Source organism: Bos javanicus, chromosome 21, assembly GCF_032452875.1.
Source record: "Bos javanicus breed banteng chromosome 21, ARS-OSU_banteng_1.0, whole genome shotgun sequence".
Classification (NCBI taxonomy): Eukaryota; Metazoa; Chordata; class Mammalia; order Artiodactyla; family Bovidae; genus Bos; species Bos javanicus.
The window spans coordinates 68,672,869-68,695,087 of record NC_083888.1 but is presented as its reverse complement, the minus strand read 5'-3'; the positions used below and the strand labels follow the sequence as shown (position 1 = coordinate 68,695,087).

The following is a 22,219-nucleotide window of genomic DNA, read 5'->3' as shown; positions in this document are numbered from 1 at the left end:
TTCAACTCTATGGACTGTAGCTTGCCAGGCTCCTCTGTCCATGGAATTCTCCAGGTAAGAATACTAGAGTGGGTAACCATTCCCTTCTCCAGTGGATCTTCCTGACCCAGAGATCAAACCCAGGTCTCCTGCATCACAGGCACATTCTTTACCATCTGAGCCATCAGGGAAGCCCTAACTTTTTGTATTTGGCTTTGAAATCATTTATCATTACTTTGGTCAAATAGATAATTAATAATCATTTCTTAGTAGTCCGTGGTCCAGTTTAAGCAAGTGTCCAAAGCCTTCTGATATTTTTGACAAACTTTCCAAAAGTTGGGTTCTAAATGAAGGCTTTCTCACCTTGAACTAACTCCAGGCTCTTCAAGGAGGTCTTTGAAAAGATCAAAGGATTTGTCTGTCACCTTGTAAAATATTAAACTAATCAGGCTTTTGTTGTTCTGTCCCTCAGTTCAGCTTCAGTTCAGTCGCTCAGTCGTGTCTGACTCTGCAATTCCATGGACTGCAGCACATCAGGCCTCCCTGTCCATCACCAACTCCCAGAGCTTGCTCAAACTCATGTCCGTCAAATCGGTGACGCCATCCAACCATCTCACACTCCCCTTCTCCTCCTGCCTTCAAATTTTCCCAGCATCAGGGTCTTTTCAAATGAGTCAGTTCTTCGCATCAGGTGGCCAAAGGATTGAAGTTTCAGCTTTAACATCCATTCTTCCAATGAATATTCAGGACTGATTTCCTTTAGGATGGACTGGCTGGATCTCCTTGCAATCCAAGGGACTCTCAAGAGTCTTCTCCAAAACTACATTTCAAAAGCATCAGTTCTTCGGTGCTCAGCCTTCTCTATAGCCCAACTCTCACATCCATACATGACTACTGGAAAAAGCATAGCTTTGACTAGACGGACCTTTGTTGGCAAAGTAATGTCTCTGTCCATGGAATATGATGTCTAGGTTGTGCATAACTTTTCTTCCAAGGAGGAAGCATCTTTTAATTTCATGGCTGCAGTCACCATCTGCAGTGATTTTGGAGCCTCCGAAAATAAAATATCTATTTCCACTGTTTCCCCATCTATTTGCCATGAAGTGATGGGATCAGATGCCATGATCTTAGTTTTCTGAATGTTGAGCTTTAAGCCAACTTTTTCACTCTCCTTTCACTTTCATTAAGGGGCTCTTTAGTTCTTCTTTGCTTTCTGCCATAAGGGTGGTGTCATCTGCATATCTGAGGTTATTGATATATCTCCCGGCAATCTTGTTTCCAGCTTTTGCTTTATCCAGCCCAGCGTTTCTCATGATGTACTCTGCATATAAGTTAAATAAGCAGGTTGACAATATACAGCCTCGACGTACTCCTTTCCCAATTTGGAACCAGTCTGTTGTTCCATATCTGGTTCTAACCGTTGGTTTTTGACCTGCATATAGATTTCTCAGTGTCTATGCTGAGAGCTTTGTACTTTCCTCCTCTTTAATAAATCCTATTTGCTTGCTACAGTGAATGTTTGAGTGTTCATGGATTCCATTCTTTGGCTCTGCGAACAAGAACTTGGATTCCCATCTCATCTTTGTTAAGCAAGTCTTGGTTTTGTGGTTAAGCAAACCTGCTTTCTTGAACAATCATTAACTTACAGGGGTATCCCATATTCTTGGTGACTCATAAGCTTGCAATGCACGTCAGCGTGAGGATGGGATCTTAGTTTTCCCACTAGGGACTGAACCGTTACCCCTACTGTGGAAGCCAGGAGTCTTAACTACTGGAACATTAGGGAAGCCCCCTCCCCCCCATCCTTTGATCACGTTGGAAAGAGTTCCTTCCTCATTATCTTGCATAAGATTGGTATTATTTCTCCCATTTGAGTGTTTTTCATAGATTCCAGTTCTCCTTAATTTTCTGGAATACAACAATCGCTATTTTTAAATAGCTCGATAACACCAATACCTGGGTTCACCCACAAGTCTATTTCTATTATCTGTTGTTTTGTTTTTTTGCCATTTTTGGTCTTGTGTCCTGGCATGCCCGTTAATTTTTTATTGTAAGCTGGACATTTTGGGTGAGTAAGACTGAAGTCTCCGGAAGGTATCACCTTCCTTACAGCATTCTGGATCTTTGTCAATCTGAGAGTATAAATTGGAATCAAGCGAGTGTAGATTAAATTTGTATTGCTTTCCCTCCGAGGCTGAGCGTTTTCCATCAGGCTGTGGTTCAGTCGCTCAGTATTTTCCGACTCTTTTCCACTGCATGGACTGCAGCACGCCAGGCTTCCCTGTCCTTCACTATCTACCGGCATTTGCTCAAACTCATGTCCATTGAGCTGGTGATGCCCTTTCTCATCCTCTGGTTAAGAGAATCTTATTTCCTTTGCCCTCCACCCACTCTCTGTCGGTCCGTTCATCTCTGTTCCAGCTGTAGGGTAATCTGCATATTAAGGAATTTAATCTTTGGTGCTGCATATGGCCAGCAGCAAACTTTCCCCTAGTTTTCCTCCTTGTTTGACCTTTGGAGTCAAACGTATGACCTTTGGAGTCACTGCAGTCACCTAATTGGACTTTTTATTCCCCCAACCTATCCCCAGCTGCGAGACTCCTGAGGCCCAGTCTCCCGCCTCGCACGGAGGGAAGCCCCAGTCTCCGCACCCGGCGCACCTGGACCCAGATCCGCTCACGCCCCGGACGCTCTCCTCTCTATTCCCTTCCTTCCTCCTCAGGCAACCATAGCCCTCGAGGCCTGTGTGGGCAAAGCCCCCATCCAACGTGGGCTTGCGCTGCCCGCGAGATGGCCTCCCAGCGTCTACCGCTGGGCACCCGTCACGGGACACGGGAGGTTGCGGGCCTCTCACTGCGTCACCACCGAGCCCCCGGCTTGCACTCGAGAAACGCTCCTTGACTGAGTGGATTGAAGCTTTTGTATCCTATTCAGGGCCTTTCCACTAAAAAGTTAGCTTTTAAAAGAAATACCCTCACCCCATCCTCTCGCGCCCCGCCCCGCGGGAGGCCGGCGCAGGCGCACTGCGGCCGCGCGCGGAGACCTGGGAGCCGCCCGGGGCGGGGCGGCCCGAGGCGCGGCGGCCCGAGGCGCGGGCCCAACGGCCAACGCGGCCGCGCGGGAACTCGCGCGCCAGGCCCCGCCCGCGGTTTGAACCTGAGGCCCCGCCCCCGCTCCCGGCCAATCAGCAGGCGGGGCGGCCGGCTCCACCGCGACCCTTTGTGGGTGCTGCGCAGCCCCGCCCTCCGGCCCCGCCCCTCCGGCAGCCCCTCCCTCGGCGGCGGCGAGAGCGGCGCGGGCGGCGCGGACGCTGGCGGCCAGGTAAGCGTGCCGGCGTTTCCCGGGTCTTTGTGCGGCTGCTGGGCTTCGGGAGGGCTCGGTCGTAGTCGGGGATGCTAGACTCCTGGAGGGGTCCTTGGGGGGCTGTCCCAGACGGGAGACCCGGGAGGCTGAGGCGGACCCGGGGGGCGCCCGAAGCGTCGGGTTCGGGGGCAACCTGGGGGCCGAGGGCGCGTCGGAGGAGGGGCGCGGCCGTGGAGACCAGCGTCCCCCGCCCGTTCTCCCGCCGAGTGACCGGCCGCCTGGGGCTCCCTTGCTGCTGCCGCACCCTGAACTTGGGCTGTCCCGCTCCATTTCAGTCCACAGGAACGTCCCCTTAGCTTTAACTTAACTGGGGAATCTTTTAAGGAGGATAAACCCCTAAGGTGGGTCTGTCGGGCTCTCCGCGGGGAATCCCCCACGCTGTCTTCTTGCCTTGGACTTGGAAGAGGTCAGTGCGGGCCCTCCCCCCGCCACCAGCTCCCACGATGACCCTCCAGGAAGACCTGTAGGGACCCTTACCCTGTTTGTGGCCCTGACCACAGTGCCCCGAAGCCGCTGCCCCTCGGTCACTCATCTGTCCAGCCTTCTGTACCGCTTCCACCCACCTATCCATTCATCCTTTTATCTCCACACCCACCCGTTTCGAGGTTTCCTTCCCAATCTGCATTTCTTGTAGAGTGAGCAGTGGGTGAGAGTGTTCGCAATGGAACGCTTGGATTTCATCATAGGTCTTTTCAGCGGGACTAGGGTTTTGCAGTGCTGTCCTGCCTTCCAGAAATGGCCCAGGCCGAGGCTCCTTTCTCTGGAACCCCCGAAGTCAGGGCTGCCTCTCTGCAGCGGGCTGCGTGCCTGTGAGTGTTCAGTTTGAGATCCTTTTCTTTGTGTCTCAGCTTTAATTGTTTTGAAAAGGAACACTGAGGATGTTTTGCAATGGTTTCTCACCGCTGTACAGCAGAAGACCCAGCTTCTCTATAAGCTGGTCAGGGGAGTGATGCCAGCCTTGGGTGGCCTGAAGCCACACTCGTCTGCTTCCCCGCAGCCTGGCCTCAGCTGCCCCGTCCAGTGGACACTGACGTCAGGGAGGGGAGCAGGGCATGGGGGGAGGAGGGCTCCCAGACCTTGTGTCCACTGGGCTGCCTGAACTGCCCCAGCCTGCCTCGGTCGCCAGGCTAGGAAAAGTACCAGACTCGCTTCCAGAGGCAAGTGCAGCGCTCTGCCTTTTCAAAAGCTGATTGTCCCCAGAGCAGGCTGACCAGGAAGAGCATCCGCCAGGTAACTGCTGGGAGAGGCTGGGGTCCAAATGGCCGGGTTCCTTCTGCTGGAAACTCGCCCGTTTCCTCTTCGGGGGCCCTGTGTGGCTTGCACAGGACAACCTCATGGAATTAACCGTTCTGTTGGAATGAGCCAGGAAAGGTACTGTCCTCTTACAAAGTTAAATATTGTATGAACTTCTTACATACAGTTGCTCTTTATTTTCAAGTTTCACCATGTTTTATAATTAAAATTGAAATTCAGAATGAAAAACAGTTATGACTTTCTTTTGAGAGAGAGGGAGAAGATGGCAACTTTTATCTTGGGAAAAGGCTGGACGTTTCCCTCAAGCTTGCTATTAGAACACATTCCAAGGAAGAGAAAGCTTGTGTTTTATTCCAAGTAACGAAAATTACTTGAGGGAGTTCCCTGGCAGTCAGGTGGTTAAGACTCCGTGTTTTCACTGCCAGGGGCCTGGGTTCAAGCCCTGGTGGGGAACTAAGATCCCACAGGTCGCCTGATGCTGCCCCTCCACCCCCCGCCCCCCCAAAAAAGATAATTGCAATCGACTTTTTAGTGCTAGCTTATGAAAACTCCAGGCAGGCAGTAGTGGAGGATGACCCCACCACATGAGCTGCATCTTTGGTGAGTATTTCAAAGCCAGTCTGATAGTGAGACAGCACTGAGACTGTTGATGCTGATTTGCCGTAAGTACCTGAAGCTCACAGGGGCGAGTGCTTGCCTAGGGCTGAGGGCTGTGGTGACCATCTGTTCCCCGCCCTCCTCCTCTGAGTCAGGGATCTGCATCTCCCACCAGCTCTTGGTGGGGGCTGCAGTGTGAGCTGCTCGGGCACGGGGACCTGGCTGTGCCTGCCGGGGTGCCCCAGCGGGCGGGCGTGGCACCCCCTGGCCCCACTGCCACCTGGGACTCATGGCCTGTCCGTCCCTCTTGTTTTCCTCTGGCGGAGCGCTGGTCCGGAGGAGGCCTGAGGGCCGTGCTGTAGGCTGGGGATGGGGGCGACTCTGGTAGGTGGCTGCCCGGGGAGGTTGGGGGTCTCAGGTGGCACATGAGGACTGGGGCCTCGGGGTTTAGCCAGCTCCGTGGCGAGACCTTCTCACCGATTGCAGAGATGGGTAATGCCCCACAGTTTTTGCTCAGCACTCACCGGCGAGTCAGTCTCTGCAGTGAGGACGGCCTGGGAGGCTGGGGCCCTGTGTTAGGGGCTCACTGCCCTCCAGCCGCAGTCTGGGCTGAGAAGGGGCTCTACTAGGCCAGCCGGGGGTTCACATCCCCTCCTCTGCCCTGGGCATCTCTCAGGGTCCCTCAGAACCATCCTCTGTTCAGATTTGGCCCCAAACGCAGATGTCTGAGGCGGGGACCCTCACAGGCCACCTTCTGGGGTCACCCTGGCCCCGCCCTCTGACAGCCTCTGGGAGGTGGGGCACTGCCCAAGGGCTGCTCCCTTCCACGGTAGTGAGTCCACCAACACCTTCTTGTGTTGAGTGTAACACAGATTAACAGTCGCTTAGGTTTTGGAGTGTTTGGAAGGAGGCATTTAGGCCAGCTCTGCCCTGGCACGCCCACTGGGCACACAGGCGGCAGCTGGTGGTGGGGCTCACCCTGGCAGCTGCGCCGTCGCCTCGCTTACTGGCGCAGTTGTTTCTAATGAAGGTGTAATTTAGTGCAGTCAGTCCGACTGATGCTGGCTGTGCAGCTCAGTGAATTCCTGAGAACGCCTCCTCTCTGACCCATGCTCCCACCTGGAGGGGCTGTGTTCCCGCCATCCCAGGGAGTTCCTGCCACTCCCAACTCCTCAGTGACAACAGCCTAGGTTCCCTCTCCTCTCCTGCAGGTTCATATGCACAGAGAGCACAGTCCGTGTGTTCCTGTTCTTGCCTTATTGCTCAGCGGGTGTTCTCAGGCCACCGGGGCGTATCCTTGCGTCTGTCTCTGGAGTTCTGTTACTGCACAGTGCCCTGTCCTCGGGGACAGCACACTTCCCCCATGCACTAGCTCACTTTGAACCTTACAGAACATTCCATCCGCTGGTGGGGCAGACTGGTGGTGGCGGTGGGGGAGGGTGGTTCTGGCTTCTGCAGGGACGGTCGGTGAGGCACGGAGACTCAGCAGCTGCTGTGCCAGCAGCACGGGGGAGATGGTGGAGGGGGCAGGGGTTCGCCTTCCTGAGGGCAGTTTGGCAGGATCCCAGCTGCTCCTCCCGCCATGCACTGAGTCAGTGCTGGAGCTGATGGCGCCTCATCTGCCCTCCGGAAGGCCGGGGACGTGGAGCCCTGGAGAGACTGGCAGGACCGTTGGGGTGTTGTATGTTGTAAGAAACACGTGTCTGTCAGAAGTGGTGGTAAAGTGCCGAGTAACAGGGAAGGCGTGATGAGCGTGGAAAGGAGGGCGTCCTGAGACGCGGATGCACCCGGGAGAGGGTGCCCCGGAAACGCCAGGAAGACGGCCGGATGACTGGTTGCCGAGCATCTTTGCCCTGTGCTTCGGCTTCTCCCCATTACCCACAGGGACCGCGAATGTGAACCGGGCCCTATGCGACGAGCACAGCACTGTCTTCCGAGCTGCCACGGGGCTGCCACAAGCACCACCAGGCTGGGCAGGGGCGAGGGCAGCAGAGGAGTGGGAGTGCTTCCTAGTGGGGCCTGGGGTCCTGAGTGGGCCTGGGGGCCAGATGACTGACCAGCATGCTGGTCAGGGGCACGTCCTGCGCAGCTTTCTCCAGCTGGTCCTCCGTGGGGAGTGAGACCAAAAACCAGGAAGCGTAGGTTGCTGACGGAGCCTGGGCTGGGGAGGGTGATGCCATGGGCCGGCGGCCGTGGGGTGTCCTGGGCTGTGTGATGGCAGCCTGCTGTCCGCGTGTCTGGGGTGGGAGCAGGCTGCATCCGGGTTGCTCCCCGCGGTGGCGGCCAGTTGTCCCCACTCTGTTCAGTCTCGGCGAACAGCGGGGAAGCTGCCCTCTGGGCCGCTTTCCTGCTGCTGCCACCCCAGGTGCTGAGCATACCAAGCTGCAGCCATCCTGAATTTGGCGCCTGGAGTGGAGGGCTCCCCCGGGTTATGAATTCAGGGGCTGGCCGTTCTGAGATGCCCCGTGAAGCCTCCCGGCTGTGGTCCCAGCCCATCCCTGCTGGCCCAAGTGGCTGCTGACCTGCCTTAGACCCAAGCCTCGAGGGGCCCGAGGGAGGGTGGCCTGACTGCCTCTGTTGGTGAAGTTAAGCTTAATCGTGTTATTTGAGGGAGTTTTGTTTAGGCTCTAAATTACCTTTTTTTTCCCCTGTCCACGCCGTGCAGCTTGCAGGATGTTCGTTCCCCAGCCAGGGATGGGACCTGGGCCCTCAGCAGTGCGAGCTGAGCCCTAAGCCCTGGGCACACACCAGGAAATCCCCTGGGCCCTAGGTTAAGTCAGTGGTTGTGCAGAGTCAGGATTTGAGATTAGGTGGAAAGATGCTTGAGGTGATTCATCTACCACAGAGAGAGGAGCCCTTGAAGCTCGAGTGTTTCTCCAGAACGCAGGGTGTGACGTAGTTTATATTAGCTCTCTCTGCCCTTTCTGTGTTTTGGAGTGGTTGCAGGTCCACAGGAAGTTGTAGAGAAGTATTCTGGAGGGGCGTCCCTGCCCCCCTGCCTCCCAGTGTCTGCATCTGTGCGCGGTGCCTGGCCTGGTAGCCCCTGCAGGAAACTGGCTTCTGAGCAGCCTCGGCGCTGGTGGGGTCGTGCATGCGTGTGCCTGAGTGTCGTGTGCCCGCGTGTGGTTCTGAGCAGTCGGGGCTCATGCAGCACCTCCAAGGTCCCTACGTGAGCTGTCCTGGCCCCAGAGAGCCCCCTCTGAGTGGTAGGATCCTTACAGAGGAGGCCAGCCCTGGGCCACCTGAGATGGGCTTTCTCGTGCTGCATGACCCCCTCGATGCCCATCCGAGCCCTTGCTGCTGGGCAGTCCTCCCCTGCGTGGTGGCATCTGAGCAGCAGCCCCCGCTCCCTGAAGGGCCTGCTCCCCAGCTTGGGGCTGTCGTGAGTGGAGCTGCTGTGGGCATTCTTGTGCATGTTTTCATGTAAACATTGGCTTTCATTTCTCTGGGATAAGTGCTCAAGAAGTCATGTATGTTTAAAAGAGTTCTTTAAATGATAAAATACACAGGAGGTGAGAGCTGTGATATTGAAAGGAGACTCAGGACAGGGGGCCTTTCTGCTTAAGGGCAGGGCTGGCGGCACGGGCTGCTTTAACCCTCTAAATGGATAACTTGAGTGGATTCCTTAAAATAAAAATGTTGAGTTACTTTATGAACTTGAGAGAGGGTTTGTACATTACAGCTTCACTTTGTTCTCGGAAGGAGGGACCCCGCACAGGGGGCTTGTGGGGAAACACGGGCCCTGGCCCTTTCTGCTCCACCTTTAAGGTCCCCTGGGGTCTCCTAACTTAGAGCCTGTTCAGAAGGGCAGCTTCCTTGCATTTCTGCCTGTGAGAGCAGAGGTGCAGCAGGTTGGCTGTGTCCAACCAGCCTCGGTCCAGGTGAGGCCCAAGAACCAGCATTTTCATCCAGTGGTGCTGGCGTGGCGTCCACTCGGAGCGGCGCCCCCCGGGGTGGCTGTAGATTGTTCCAGCCCCCAGGGGGGACCCTGCCCCAGCCCTGGGCCTTCCAGACGCTGAGGAGGGGAGGATTCGGAAGGCGGGGTGGGTGCAGCGCAGCGTGTCTGCTCTGTCTGTGCCCCAGCCACCACCACCCTCCCCACATGCGTCACCCCCCAGGTCGGGCCGAGGTGCGGCAGAATCCCTGGGACCCCTGCAGCAGGCTCAGCAGCGTCTCTTGTCTCTGCAGGGCACGATGTTCGCCCGGGGGCTGAAGAGGAAGTGCTCGGAGGAGGAGGCGCCCGCCGACCCCCTGCAGCGTCAGTCGCTCCTGGACATGTCACTGGTCAAGCTGCAGCTGTGCCACATGCTGGCGGAGCCCAACCTGTGCCGCTCGGTCCTCATCGCCAACACAGTCCGGCAGATCCAGCAGGAGATGACCCAGGACGGGAGCTGGTGCCTGCCTGGGCCCCAGACCGCGGGGCGGCTGCCACGTGACCGCCTCGTGTCCACTGAGATTCTGTGCCGCTCGGCTCGGGCGGGGCCGCCCCAGGCCCCCGACCCAGCAGACCTGGCCTCTGCGCTGCAGGCGGTCCCGGCAATACAGGTTCCTGGGGCCGTGCCGGCAGGCCCCTGGGGCAGGGCCGGCCCTGGAGAGAGCCGAGGGGGCTTCCCCAGGTCACTAGATCAGGTGTTTGAGACGCTGGAGAGCCACAGCCCGGGCGCGGTGGAGGAGCTGTTTTCCGACGTGGACGGCCCCTACTACGACCTGGACGCCGTGCTGACGGGCATGGTGGGTGGCGCCAAGTCGGGCCCGGAAGGGCTGGAGACCTTTGCCTCCGCGGCCGCCCCGCCCCCCGGCACCGGCTGCAAGGCGGACCTGGGCGAGCTGGACCACGTGGTGGAGATCCTGGTGGAGACCTGAGCCGCGGCATTGCGGTGCGTCTGTGAGGCTCACGGAAACAGCCGGCGTGCGAGGCTGTGTGTGCCGGGGGGCCAGCTCTCTGTGATCGGGAGAGCCCCCTGGAACAGCGTCCGGGGGCCCCGCCCTCCCAGGGCCGGTGGCTTTCCCGCGGGCCGGTCGTGCCGCCCTCGGCCCTGACCCGTGTCCTGCGACAGCCCCACTGGAGGATGCCAGCCGCATCCAGCCTCATCCAACTTTAGATGGGTGAATTTTCTAAAATTCACTTTTATATGTCTGAGGCAATATTTTGTCTTAAGATACATTTTTTAACTTTTTATACTTTGATCACTTTAGATTTTTTTAGCTATTTTCTTAAAAGTATATTTTTTCTATAAACATGGTCTGCTGCTATGTTAGAAACTTTTACAGCCTAAACAGTTGCAGTTGGTGTATTTCATTTTTTTAAGGTTTAAGGAACACTGTTCTTTTTACAACGAGCATCACTGCCCTGAGTCTGCAGTGTCCACGCGTCGTGATTTCCACTCTGGACTCGGGTGTGAGCCTTGCCCGTTAGGCCCTGCTGCGGTCTGAGCGAGGTCAGGGTCAGAGGCCTTGCACATGATACCCTTACCAGATCTGTGTGACCACGTGTCTGTTGGACTGCAGTGTGGGTTCTGGAGGGTTTTATTTATGCCTGTTTATGTGTAACTGTCTTCGGGGCTGAAGGTCGCGTGCACTCTGCCTGGAGACCACTCGTACTGGAGGTCTCGGATGGTGCCTCCAAGGGTCTGCGTGTAGGGACCCTTGCACAGGTTTCCCAGCACAGCCAAGCTTCTACAGTTGCTGCCCTCCAGCACCCCCGCCTGGCCAGCTGCTGGGCCCCCCACACACTCGGCCTGCGTTCGCGGAGGCTGCTGTGAGCCCCCGTGTTTGGGGAGGGCGTCTGTGCACCACTGGGTCAGAGGGTGTCTGTATGTGCTCCGTTAAACCAGTGCTGGGACAGACTCTTAAGCTTGAGCTTAAGTCTAGGACTGAAGGAGCCTGGACACGTGTCATTATCACGGCTCCTCCGTCTTGAGGCTTGTTGACGGTGGTCTGGGCTGTGTGTCCTGTGCCCGGGGCACCCAGACTGCCCACAGCTTTAGATCTTAATCACTTGTTTACAAGTAAGTCTACTCACTCCCCACTCCACCCCACGTTTCCCATTTCTCCTGCTTTTTCTTCTCCAGCCTTTAGCCAAGAAGAGTTGTTTTCTTAGTGTCAGCGATTACACCTCATTTTATTAAAAAGTTATCTAACGGAGTGGAGCGTGTTGTCAGTTACCTGCCGGACGGTGTCCTTGGGCAGACGTTCTGCCTCGCTGAGCTCGGTCCGCTGATCCAGCGGGGCCTGTGGGTCGGGCGCGGGCATCACTTGGGTGTGCCTGAGAGTGGGCAGTGGGCCGTCTCCTTCCCAGGCCCGTGGGCTCGGAGGCAGCTCTCCCGTCCCGCCTTCTGCGGCAGGTGGGGACGGCACCCAGGGGTTTGGGTTGGGAAGCTGCGGGTGAGAGGTGGGCTGTGGCTCTCGCTGTCCGAGGGGTGCTCCCTCCGGATTTTCAAAGTGTTCCCTGTGGAAAGGAGCTGAAGTGGGTGTGTGTGAGCAGCACACCCCACGCGGGGCTCTGCGTCTTCGTGGTGTTCTGTCTTCAGAGCACCGGCTCCGTGTGGGGGCGGCCGCAGTGTTTGTCCGGCAGCCTCCGCGGTGACTTGGGCTTTGGCTCTAGGTGCCTGTCTGCAGATGCAGCCGAGCCCCCAGTCTCCTTCTGCTCCTGCCAGTGGCCCACTTGCGTTTCGGGAGCCTGCTGATGGCCCAGTCGTCCTGGGCAGGGTGAGATGGGGCCCGTCTGGACACCGACTCCCCTGGCAGTGTCAGGCTCCCCAGGGAGGAACAGTGGTCAGTTGCTGGTGATGGATTTGAATGGAGGTGCAGGACTAGGGAGGAGAAGGCGATGGCACCCCACTCCAGTGCTCTTGTCTGGAAAATCCCATGGACGGAGGAGCCTGGTAGGCTGCAGGCCATGGGGTCGCTAAGAGTCAGACACAACTGAGCGACTTCACTTTCACTTTTCACTTTCCTGAATTGGAGAAGGAAATGGCAACCCACCCAAGTGTTCTTGTCTGGAGAATCCCAGGGACGGGGGAGCCTGGTGGGCTGCCGTCTATGGGGTCGCACAGAGTCAGACACGACTGAAGCAACTTGGCAGCAGCAGCAAGACTAGGGAGGGGGAGGGGGAAGCTTTAAGTTCCCATGTGCACGCGGTCACCTGTTTGTAAACTCTGTGAAAAAGGCGTGTTGGCTGCAGTCCTAAGGCTTCTGCCTTCACCCCACCACCTCGGGACCCACTCCCCCCAGGCCAGGCTGGCTCTGGGCTCCAGATAAGGAAACTGGGTTTTCAGGGAGAGGTTTCCAGTGCGTGTTTGCAGCTGCATCTGATCACAGCTGAGCTCCGCCAGCTCCTCGACAGGAAGGACGTGGAATTCACCTGCTTTTGCCCAGGTGCCCAAGGTCCAGGGAGTACAGGCGAGGGGCAGTGGGGTTCTGTGGATGGAGTGCGGATGCGGTGGCCAGCTGTGGAGGGGAGATTCTGGAGGGGCCCAGCCCTGAGGGTGGTTCACACGTCTTGACCAATGGCTAGTCTAACGTTGAAAGAAGCTTCTGAACCGTCCATTGTAAGCACACACTGTCCTCTTTAAGGACAGTAAGTGGTACGAGACTGTCATCACATGAGAAGGTGACTCAGAACTTCACAGGGAACGCAGGGTGAAGCGTTGAGGCGTGTCAGGCAGTGATTAGTCTCAGCTCCTTCCCTTTTCTTGTGTGTGAATTTCACAGCGAGTGCTGATTTCCTTGCCTCCCGCAGCTTTTGATGCTGTGTTTCATTGTCATCTGGTTTTGGAATAAACGTTCTCGCGTTGCATCCTGGCTGCTGCTGCCCCACAACGTGGCTGGCCCCCAGGCTGGCAGACTCCAGCGCTGGGTCCTCGGGCAGCTCTCGGCCTCTGTCTGTGGGGTCACTGCGCACTGCACACTGTCTCCAGCATCAAGGAAGCCAGGCTCCTCACACGCCAGCCGAGGTCTCTGCAGGGCTGTGTGCGAACCCAGCTCCGTGAGGCTGATGGAGACTTGGCAGAAACCCCAGAGTGCTGGTCAGAGCAGTCTTCTCAATTTTACAGTCTTCCCGCCTGGGCTGGAGGCGGCGTCCAGGCCTGCCCCCACTGGGGCTGCTTGGCCCTGGGCTCACTGGTCCCGCGTGGAGCTGGAAGTCCCTTCACTTGCCGCTGGGGTGACGAGAGTGGCTGTGGGCCTCTTCCGCTGCCTAGGTATTCTTTATAACCTCAACCCTTTTTATTTCTATTTTCAAATTTGGGGAAAGAAATGGCAACCCGATCCAGTATTCTTGCCTGGAAAATTCCATGGACGGAGGAGTCTGGTGGGCTACATACAGTCCATGGGGTCACAAAGAGTCAGACGCGACTGAGTGAGTGACACTTCCCCTTTCGTTTTTAAAGTCTTTATAGCGGCTTTATTTAAGCCCTGGTTTGGTAGCTGGTTGGGCTTGTTCTGGGCCAGGTGAGGGTGCTGGCCGCCCACACCCTGACCTCCGAGTTGGGTGGCCAGGCGGCACTTCCCCGTGAGCCTGCCAGTCTCTCCCAGCTCAGGAAGCCCCCTCCTCACGCGGCGGACATGAGGGTGCAGAATCAGGGCCGGACTGGACGTCCGATTAGACGGCGAGTGAGGGGGGCCCAGGCTCTGGTGAAGGAGCAGAGCGGGGTGGGGGTGGGGGAAAGTTCAGAGTCGGGACACCGGTGAGGAGCTGCCCGAGCCCTGGCTGGACCCTGGGCCAGTGGGGCAGGGAGGGCCGCTGTTGGAACGGGAACGCGGCAGTATCTGAGTTTCAGTCTGGGTGGGAGGCAGGAGGCAGATGGGCCCCTTAGGATGAAGTGATCGGACATATGCCCTGCGGGTGGGAACACCAAGAGGAGGCGGGGCCCCACCCCGACCACATGCTGCTTATGCTCTCGTCCAGGAGACCTCCCCAACCATGGGCAGAAAAGGCTCCTTGGAGGCCAAAGGGGAGTCAGGTCAAGGATGTTCTACCCAGACGCCCTTTCGGTAAAATCCACCTTGGCTGAGATGTGTGCGCGCACACGGGAGGATCCCGAGATACAGGGGAAGTGGGCTGGGAGCCAGGCACGCCAAGGTGACTGGCCGAAGGAAGAAACGCCCGCAGGAGTGACGAGCTGCCGCAGGGCGACCCAGGGGCCGTCCCTCTGAGCTGCCTGCGCCTGCCTGTGCACGTCCGGCATTCTGGCCTCTCAGTAGGTGCTGCACTGCTTCCATCTTCGTGGGAACTCTCTCCTGTAGAGCCGGGGGCTGGGCCCCTCCTTACTGACCGCCGTCTAGTGACCAGGATCTGTGCTCTCACCAGCGGGACCCAGCCTCCGTATCTGGGAGCCCAGGCCACGGACACCAAGATTAGAGGGGGGGCGCAGGATGGCGGCACATGTTAGGTCGTCAAGTCTTTAACCGAAGGTCGGGATGAGATGGTACAGCCCAGGCCATCTCTGCTGGCGGGGCCCTGGGAGACCCCACGGAGACAGTCCCCTCCCTGTGATGGAAGCAGCATGGCAGAAAGCTGTTTCCAGATTCCCACCTTCCGGCTAGAAAGGAGAGGCAGATTTCTCAAACACACTGAATCAGTCACCCCTAAATAAGGCAGATGGTCTGTGGAGTGGCTGAGGGCGCTGGGGTGCGGGTGACCCCCCCCATCTCCCGTGTGATATGTGACAAGTGACAGCTGCTGGTCACCGTGTCCCCGCGGGGCCTCTGTTGGGGTCTGACACCCACGTCCATGGAGCTGGCGTCTGAGGCCGTCCCAGCTATGGTCTCCCCGCCTCGAGAGTGACCGTGGGGGAACACCGACGCGGGGGTCCCTGTGCCTGTGGGCCCCACTGGCCTTTGCTCCCCAAGGGCAGGCAGGGCTGCCGCTCAGGGTCCAGCATGGGTCCTCACAGAGCTGGCGATTTAGCAAGAACACAGCTTGTCCGGGCTGTTTGATTTAATAAAATTTTACAAAGGTCAGTGCCGCCTGCTGGGCTCTTTCGTCGGAGGGATCTCTTCCTTAGCTGATGACAGGCCGCCCGCCCACTGGCAGGCAGGTGTGGCTGCTGCAGGGAGCACGCTTGGTCCGGGTAAGTGGCACCCCCACCCCCGCCGCGCGCCCAGCCGCGTGGACACCCGGGCCGGGGGCCAGTGCAGGACCTTCCGAGGGCCCTGACGGCTGCTCCCAGTGACAGTCCCAGCCGCGTGCCAGGCCAGCCTGGGGTCCCGGGCAGCGTGGTTCAGGCACAGGGCCTGGGGTCTCACAGGTGCCCCCAGAGCCACCTTCTTTTTCCCCCACCAGGCTGGGGGCGGTGCTCCTGGGGACCCGGGCGCACTCTTCCTGGCGGCTGGCCCTGCTGAGGGACGCACCTCCTCATCAGAGTGTCCGCCCTGATGTGGACCGCCTCCACAAAACAGTTCTGGTTTCCAGTACCAAAGCAGACTGGGAGGAAATGGTAGAATCCCGCATCAAGACACAAAAGCCCTCCCACTTTAGTAAATGTCACTATTAAACAACGTCAGTTTTAGGTCACGAGGACCGAGAATCGTCTTTTCCCTTGGAGTTGTGATGTGCCGCCCATGTCCATGTGTGGGGGTCTTCAGGAAGAGGCTGTAGGTGATCAGGCTGCCCTGTCCACCAGTCGGCGTCCCCGAGAGCTGCCAAGAGAGGAGGCACCAGTCAGGGCGAGCACGCGTGCCCCCCGGGACACCCCGGCCGCTGGCGCCTGGCCAGCTCGTCTTGTGGCTCTCCCACGCACTGTCAACACGAAGGAGCTCTGGACGAAGCCACAGCCTCTCCCCGAGGGGACGGGCCGGGACGGCGCCCGAGGGCAGCTCTGGCCTGGCCAGGTTGGCCTCCTGGTCTTCCTCCTGCCCAGCCGCGGCCTCTGGACATTCCTGTCAGGCCACCGCTGTGCTCCGATCCCCATTGGGGCTGCCACAGGAGAGGGGCTGCTGGGGACACTTAGGTCTTGCTGCTCTAAGACAGCCCAGCCACGTGCCTCTGGAAGGTTCCACCTCCTGCCCTGTGATGGTTCTGCAGAGCAGAGGGCTGGCCCACGGGCTGGACTGCCCCGCCCTGCTCTGCCTGTGGGCTCACTCCATGCCCTCCTCCCCAGCTCCACTCAGGCCCCTCCCCACATGACCCCCTCTCACCCACTATGTGTCAGGCCTTGTCCTTGGGGGTGGGATGCCCAGCACGCGGTGGGGGTCGGGGGGTGGACAGGCCCTTCCGGGTGGAGCTCAGGGCTCTGGAGGAGATCAGCTGGCTGGTCAGGGCATCCCCTGCCCCAACGCCTGCTCCAAGGCTGGTGGGCAGAAACCCCGTTCCTGGATAGGCTTTTCTGTGCGAGGGGCTGCGGGATGGAGCCCCTTCTTCCGCCTGGGCCCCACCGTGCTGTGGGGAGGACCTGCCGCCCTGACCCCGCAGCGCCCCCGGACTCTCAGAGCCACAGGTGAAGCAGTGAAGTGACTCACGCTCACCTTGGTCTGGATCAGGGCTCTGCAGCGCTGCAGGTGGAAGCCAAGCTCTTCGGGCTCATGGAGGCCGGGCTCCCCCAGAGTGCGGCCAGGGCTCCCCGAGAGGCTCTGAGAAAGCAAACCAGAGTCAGCCAGAGGGACAGAAGGTTAGAGGGTCTTCTCCTCCCGGCTTCCCTTTCCACCTGGGCCTCGGGCACATCTCCCTGTAAAATGGCAACGTGGCTTCGATCTGGGCTCTGTGGGGGTCCGCCCTTTGTGAACCCCGGCCCAGCGGTCCCCCGCCCCCAAGCCCCGCAGGCTCCTCCCAAGGAGCCACACTGGCCAGGCGGCCCGAGGAGGCTGTGCCCAGCCGCCGGTGCGCCCACCCCCTCCCCAGCCCCACACGGGCCCTGTGGTGCGCTGCATAGCATGGCTGGCAAAGACGTGTGGTGCTGCCGGCCTCCGGGAGCCCCTCTCTACCCAGGTCAGCCCACCTTCTGAGCGGCATCTACTCCGAGAACAGGAAGGAAGTTTTCCCGGCTGCGGGACTCGCTCCAGATGCATCGGGAGATCGTCATGGTCCCGGTGTTGTGAAGAGCCCTCCAGAGTTTTCTAGATTCAGAACTGCAAAAGAGCTGCCTTAATTACAGGGCAGCCTGCAAGGCCTTCGGCAGGGAGGCACAGAGGCATCTGGCCCTCCAGCCTTCTGAAAGCATAGCCCCGGCTGCTGTTTCTTTGTTCATTTGCTCAAGCGTCTACTCGTCCAACACCGCTCCCTCCTGCCGGCTTTGTCTCCACAGAGCTCAGCCCTGGCCTGAATGACTGATTTCACCACCGTCTGTCTCCTCCTAGGGCAGAAGCTCCAGGGTGCTAGATATACTCTGCCGTCTTGCTCCCTGACGATCTCAGGTGCCTGGAACCATGCCAGGTGCCAGAGAGATGCCCACAGACTGAGAAGCAGATGCCAGAGTGTGTGCTGGAGCCCCACCTGGTGGACTGGCCCGGCCTCCAGAAGCGAGGGCCTCTGGGAGCTAGGGCCTCCGGGAGCGAGGGTGTGGCTGGTCCCCAAACAGCTCCAGGGTGACAGACATGCCCAGTGCTGAAGTGTGCCCTGGGCGCACTTCAGCCCTCGTCCCCGGGACCTCTGCTGGTGGGGGAGAGTGCCCGGCGCAGGCTGGCTCAGACCTCTGCCAGGGCCCAGGAGGGCCTGCCCGCCACCCTGTCTGCAGTGCCAGCCTGTGAGGCGGGCTTAGGTCCCAGAGGAGCCGGCTCCCAGACACCTCTACTGCCCTCTGGGGCCTGGGCCCACCTCACCGTTCACTTGAGCTAGTATGGGTTTCCACTACAGCCGTCTGACGAAATGGCCGTCGGCAGACAAGTGCCTCTGTGACCTGTGTTCCCAGGGACTTGGCCCTGGGGGTGGCAGCCCTGTGGTGGACTGAGCACCTCTCTAGGATCTGGGGGGTCACTTGCTCCCGTCCCCCAGGAACCCCTGGGGGTGGCAGCCCTGCGGTGGACTGAGCACCTCTCTAGGACCTGGGGGGTCACTTGCTCCCGTCCCCCAGGAACCCCTGGGGGTGGCAGCCCTGCGGTGGACTGAGCACCTCTCTAGGACCTGGGGGGTCACTTGCTCCCATCCCCCAGGAACCCCTGGGGGTGGCAGCCCTGCGGTGGACTGAGCACCTCTCTAGGACCTGGGGGGTCACTTGCTCCCGTCCCCCAGGAACCCCTGGGGGTGGCAGCCCTGCGGTGGACTGAGCACCTCTCTAGGACCTGGGGGATCACTTGCTCCCGTCCCCCAGGAACCCCTGAGCCCGCCACACTGACCCGCTGGGCCCTCCGGAACCCGCAGCGCTCCCACCCAGACCCACTCTGCTCCGGACTGGCTGGAGGGGCCCTGAGGCGGGGCTGGACAGGGCTCTTTAGAGGAGGCCGCCCTGCGACCCTGTGACCTCAGGCGGCAGGAACTCGGGAGGGTCAGTGCTCTCCACAGAGGCAGAAGCAGAAGACCCGACGACCCCAGGACCACCAGCTCAGCTGCCGGACGACACGCGAGCGCCGGTTTAAGTTCATTACCACAGTTTCTGCACGGATTCAAGGCCAGAGCTTTCTTCATTCCTTGCTTCTAAGAAGTGGTCTAAGGTGGAGATACCCTCGGTGGCCTGTGGGACTGGTACTTCTTGAAAAGCAGACCTGAAAACATCCTCACAGCTAACAACAAGCTGAAAAAGAAGAAAAACACAACAAAGTTAGGAGACATATACACATGTCACCTCATTCTAAATATATAATTGTGGCACAAGTGAAATTTGTAAATGATCATGTATCGTTGCCGCTACTGAAACATGACGTGTTTGTTCCTAAAAGTCGCTGCACTGAGTCGTGCTGCGGAGACTGGGGTGTGTGGGAGAGTGTGATCACGGCACAACAGTCATAAACTTCATCAGTGACACATGGGAAGAAGACAGGCACCCAGTGGAAATGTGAGTGCTGTTCCACACGTGTGAATTGGTTGAGAAATCCGTCCCAACTGCAGTAAAAATGGCACTTCCCGGAAGAGAGGTTTGTGGGTTGTGACAAGTGTGAAGTCCTGGAAGGTGAGTTGTCTGAGGTCAGGGGGGTTGGGTGGGGGAGCCCCCAGGGGCGGGGGATGGGTGTGGCAGACCGAGGTGGCTGGGAGAGGTGGGCATGTGTGTGGTGTGTATTCACGTGGGCCTCGGTTCAGCACGTGTGGTTTTCTGCATTTACCCTGTGTTTCCGGCAAAATTCACATTACGCTCAAATTGTTCCCCAATACAGTAACTGCATTGGAAGACAGTCCTGTCTTCAAAACAAGCGTTGGAGCAGAGCTAACTGAATGTGGAGTTGATCTCATCAGAGGTCCAGGGAAACACTGCCGGGCTTAGAAAGCAAATGGTCCACCCTAGAACCAGCGGACCTTTTCCTCTCCTCCCTTCTCTGTTTCGCTTTTGGTGTTAGGGGCAGACCACGAGGGACGAGAAGGCAGAGAGAGAGGAGGGTGAGAGGCAGTCACAGTGAAGGGAAACGCTGGTGGTCAGGGCAGGACGGGAGGGACGAGGGGCGCGTGCTGGGCTGTCCAGGCCGCCTCCAGCGCCCCATCACTAACACACACTGACATGTGATCTGGCAAGGTTTTCTAAGTAAGGAGATTACGGACTCAAACAAAATGCTCTTCCCCCACATGCCCAGAACTGGGCCCAGGAAAACATAGCCCAGCTGATAGAGAGTGGGCAGACGGGAAGGTGGAGGGGACAGAGAGCAGGAGGGGCCAGGATGAAGGCCCAGAGACAAGCGGACCCCTCCCTGACCAGCCCACCACAGGGTAGGAGACACTTCCTGTGCAACATGGCCAAGACTTTAGAAATACCTCAGAAGCGGCGATGGCGCCGGTTCCTGTCACTCCACCCTGGTGAGGCTGGCTAGAACCCTGCTCCTTTTGGGCAGAAGCGGTTCTCCATGGCTGAGAGGCTGCGGGCCTCTCCTGGAGCTCAAAAGACTGACAGAATTGTTCAGAGCTGGCTGAGGATTCTTGAAAGACTTCAAACTCCCCCCAGGCGCCGCTGTGTTCCCCTGGGTCTGGACCCCGGGCGGTGCTGGTAGACAAGCCCTCGCAGCTGCCCCCAGAGGTCCTGGCTTCCCCGTCCGGCGGGGGAAGGGCGCAGCGGAGCCTCGCCCACTCCACAGCGTCACCACTCTGCCTCCCAGGGGCACCGCTGTCTTTAGAAACCTGGCGGAGGGAAACCCCGCCTCCTTGCTCTGGGAGGTCACTCAGAAAGGCGCAGAGAGGGAGCCCCTGGCCAGCTGCGCCCCCCAGCTCCCGCTGGTCTTGCATGTTGGTGCCCCGGGCCCGCACAGACGCGATGAGAAGACGCTCAGGAGACATCCATACTGCTGCGCGGGAGCAGCCCCGAGTGGACAGCGCTGGAGGGGGTCACCTGCTCGCCCACGGCCCAGCAGCTGCCCACGGCTTCTTCAGGAGTACAGATGGCCTGGTGTGAGTCCACTGTCGCTGTGGAAGGGACACTGACTGCCTGGTCACCCAGGAGAAGTGACCGGAGCCGCTGCCCGCTTTCTTCCTCCGCGCGCCTGGGCGACCGGCCCAGCACAGGGGCGTGTTCTAGAGACCAGACAGGTCCTGGGGGTCAGCACAGCCTTGCAGGGTGGGCGAACTGCGGGGTCCTGCCTCGGTCGCCGTGGGCAAGGGTCTCCGAGGCCCAGTCCGGCAGAGGAGGGAAGAGTCGGGGCGCCCGCGGGAGGGCAGTGCCGAGGAAGCCCCGAGAGTTGGGCCGGGGGCTCGGGTAGTTCCCTCTCCGGGGCCGGGGGAGAGGGGGGCGGAGATCCGAGGCGGCCGCTGAAGACCCCGATCGGGCCTGGCCTAGGGCTCCTGAGGGTCGGACTCAGGGCGCGCTGGGGCCCCGGTGGCTATCGGCCCCGGCCTGCACCCACCTCGGCTGCCTAGCCGTCTCCTCCAGCCGGCGCAGCAGGAATGCCGGGTGTCCCTAGGCCGGCGCCGGCCCGTTGCCCGGCAACGACGCGCGCCAGTCCCACTTCCGGCGTCAGCGCGCCGGCGCCGCGCGGGGCGTGGCAACTCCAGGCTCAGCCCCCTGTGTCGGCCGAGCCTCTTGGGCGGTGGAGCGGGCCCGGCCTGCGTGGGCGCTGTCACCTTGCGCCCCTAGGCCGCCGCGTGAAGGGGCTCTCCTTTCGTTAGATGCGCCCCTCGCTCAACCGCCCCCTTGCAGCGCGCCCTGCGCGGCCGGGAGGAGCAGGCTCCCGCTGCCCTCACCAGCAGTCCTCCCAAGCAGGCTGCCCGCTGCTGCCCCTCGCTCTGCGGCCCCGCCGCAACGGGCGTGTCTAGCTGTGTGATGCCCAATCCGAACCCCAGGGTCCCATGGAGTGCCCTGATTCTCAGCGTGGTCACCAGCCGGCCCCAAGGCAGAGCAGGGCCAGCCTGGGCCATGGGCCATCAGACCCTCCTGCAGCCGCCGGCCCAAGAGCAAGGTGGGCATTGACGGCTAGCCTCACCCTCCTGCCAACTCCCCTCCCAGTCATTCTGGGCCTTTCTCCATCTTACCCAGTCTCATGAAGTCAGCCTTCCGCAGACTCGACCATCATGCCCCCGCGGAAGCCCTGACCCACGCCGGGTCTCCTGGTCTACTTCCATGCTCAGATTTCCCCACCCTGTGACCTAGGGGTCTGCCTGGGCCCTGACCCACGCCGGGTCTCCCGGTCTACTTCCATGCTCAGATTTCCCCACCCTGTGACCTAGGGGTCTGCCTGGGCCCTGTCCAGTTTGCGTCAATCACTCGTTCTCTCCCTGGTCCTCAGCCAAGCTACAGAAAATTTCAATTTTAAAAGTGACTAGACGAGATCATTTTCTGAACCCTGGACCTTGACTATCTGCCCCTCCCCTGCCTCCTGTGGGGCACGGTGGCCAGAGATGCAGTATTGGAGCGATGCAGGCAGACTGCCCAGTGCTGGGCAGTCACCGGGGTGACCTGCAGGAAGGTGACCAGACACCAGCCCTCTCCTGCCCCGACAGCACCCAGGGCTAGCTGTCCCCTGT

General features: G+C 59.4%; 2 protein-coding genes across 2 annotated transcripts; one reads left to right on the top strand and one right to left on the bottom strand.

Moving 5' to 3' along the window:
• Positions 1-2,897: 2,897 nt before the first annotated feature.
• CDCA4 (cell division cycle associated 4) lies at positions 2,898-11,337 on the top strand. Its single transcript, XM_061395554.1, has 2 exons — positions 2,898-3,300; positions 9,382-11,337. The coding sequence occupies exon 2, from the start codon at positions 9,388-9,390 to the stop codon at positions 10,054-10,056; it is 669 nt and encodes a 222-aa protein (XP_061251538.1). The 5' UTR covers positions 2,898-3,300; positions 9,382-9,387; the 3' UTR covers positions 10,057-11,337.
• Positions 11,338-15,115: 3,778 nt separating this feature from the next.
• CLBA1 (clathrin binding box of aftiphilin containing 1) lies at positions 15,116-21,613 on the bottom strand. The gene is made up of 7 exons (XM_061394177.1): positions 21,440-21,613; positions 21,103-21,328; positions 20,592-20,665; positions 18,712-18,857; positions 17,130-17,259; positions 16,660-16,764; positions 15,116-15,834 (listed from the first exon to the last, which is right to left on the bottom strand). Exons 1-7 carry the CDS (start codon positions 21,611-21,613, stop codon positions 15,670-15,672), a joined length of 1,020 nt encoding a protein of 339 aa, XP_061250161.1. The 3' UTR covers positions 15,116-15,669.
• Positions 21,614-22,219: the final 606 nt, after the last annotated feature.

Coding starts and splice junctions, on each gene's coding strand:
- CDCA4 (XM_061395554.1), top strand. CDS start 9,388: ATGTTCGCCCGGGGGCTGAAGAGGAAGTGCTCGGAGGAGGAGGCGCCC.
- CLBA1 (XM_061394177.1), bottom strand. CDS start 21,613: ATGGCCCAGGCTGGCCCTGCTCTGCCTTGGGGCCGGCTGGTGACCACG. Junction 20,666..21,102: donor GAGACGGCTAGGCAGCCGAG/GTGGGTGCAGGC, acceptor TCCCTTCCACAG/CGACAGTGGACTCACACCAG. Junction 16,765..17,129: donor GAGTAGATGCCGCTCAGAAG/GTGGGCTGACCT, acceptor TTGCTTTCTCAG/AGCCTCTCGGGGAGCCCTGG.